The sequence below is a fragment of the Nicotiana attenuata genome, unplaced genomic scaffold (assembly GCF_001879085.1).
Source record: "Nicotiana attenuata strain UT unplaced genomic scaffold, NIATTr2, whole genome shotgun sequence".
NCBI lineage: Eukaryota > Viridiplantae > Streptophyta > Magnoliopsida > Solanales > Solanaceae > Nicotiana > Nicotiana attenuata.
The window spans coordinates 77,361-78,945 of record NW_017674636.1 but is presented as its reverse complement, the minus strand read 5'-3'; the positions used below and the strand labels follow the sequence as shown (position 1 = coordinate 78,945).

The window sequence follows — 1,585 nt, the reverse complement described above, 5'->3', positions numbered from 1 at the left end:
GTATATAGGGAATTTCTCATTTTGTTTTTGTCCTTCCTTTGTTAGCAAGAAATAAAGGGTAAAGGGAGAGGGAGGAGATGGGGGCGGGTTGCTCAAGGTTGTAAATGAAACCATGACGTCGTTACCATTCCAATCTTGAGAGAATCACATTTAAATTGAGCATACAGGTTTGTCTCTATTCCACGGCCCTGCCAAAAGAATCGAAAGTGAAGTTCAAAGTTTAGGAAACGAATTATCCCGTTTAAGGATAATTATAAAGAAAAAGAAAACAAAGGGTAGGAGTTACAATACACCCACAAGACAAGGTATGAATGAATCACATCACTGAGTGATGCTTTTTATAGGGCAACAAGAAAAGAATCACTAAATTCTAAATCATTCCACAGGGAGATAGCAGTCTCCACCAATAACTGCAGTAGCAGCATAGAGGAAATGGTAATATTTTCCTCAAGGTATACTGTGGTTCCAGACGAGCAGTGACACAAAACTAGACCAAAAGCTAACATGAAAAGGCCTTTCCAAAGGAATTGGCTATTGCAAAAGAATCAATTAGCAAGAGGCTTACCATGCCTTCCAAAATGACGAGGTCAGTATCACTTGCCAAGTATGCCAGTTCCTGAGAAACCGTCGTGAGATCAATAACCTGCGACAACATGCATAAATGCTCTCAGTAAAATAGATCTGACAGCTGAACCAGCCCAAAGCTTGCCTTCTCAGCATGACACCTACGCAATTCCTCACATGCGTAACGGCCCAGCCAAGCCAAGTTGGAGAGTGAGCTCAAAGGGTAGGTGCATAGTAAATTTAGGTTGGGTGGGAACCAAAATAAGGTAGCTTTGAATTCAACTAGCTTGCTTAAAAGTAGGAATTCACGGTAAGCTTACATAAAATGTATAAAACATATTAGGTATAACTTAAGGTATATACTAGAAAGAGTAAATAGCATATTCGTCTATCATATATGTCAAAGAAAGCAACTTAATCCTTCATATTCAGTATGATTCACTTATCTAATTCTTAGTAAAAAGTAACAATCAAAAGTTAATAATATTTCACTAATCACTCAAAATAGTCATGAAATCATCTTTGGACAGATAAAATGAAAATGAAAGACAAAAGAAAAAACAACTTCTAAACAACAAGAAAAATACAAATAAAAAAGAGATCTGTTAAGAGATATAGGAAATTAATAAAGAGAACTAGGAGGAAAAGAAAGGGTTCCAAATAGTTTAATTAAATAAATCAGCTAAACTTAATTGAAGGGGATTTAGGACAAAGGTTAATGAGTTGAAAGAGAAAAATACCATGAAAAATAGATTTGAGGCAACCAACAGGTAGCTAATAGTAAGGGGCATAGTGCATTTTCCTTTGCTGCAGAAGAATCTTATTGATTTACATTAACAGATTGAATTTGGGGGCAAACCAATTCTATGAGCAATAATGCTGTAACTAGCTCTCAAGATCTTGGTTTGAGACTTTGACTTGTTTCACAACAACTTGGTTTCTTAATTTTGTCCAACTTGAATCTGTAAGTGGGATTACTTCCGTAAAACTATATTGAACCTTTGATTAATTTTTTTTTTTT

The 1,585-nt window shown here is 35.6% G+C and overlaps 1 protein-coding gene across 1 annotated transcript in view; it reads right to left on the bottom strand.

Annotated features, from left to right (window-relative positions):
• The window catches only part of LOC109219047 (uncharacterized protein At2g17340-like), an 8,778-nt gene that overhangs the window by 706 nt on the left and 6,487 nt on the right, over window positions 1–1,585 (bottom strand). The window contains exons 10-11 of the mRNA XM_019383452.1: window positions 566–643; window positions 126–188 (exon numbers count right to left, since the gene is read on the bottom strand). Coding sequence (XP_019238997.1) covers window positions 126–188; window positions 566–643 — 141 coding nt within the window. The remainder of the gene's footprint in view (window positions 1–125; window positions 189–565; window positions 644–1,585) is intronic.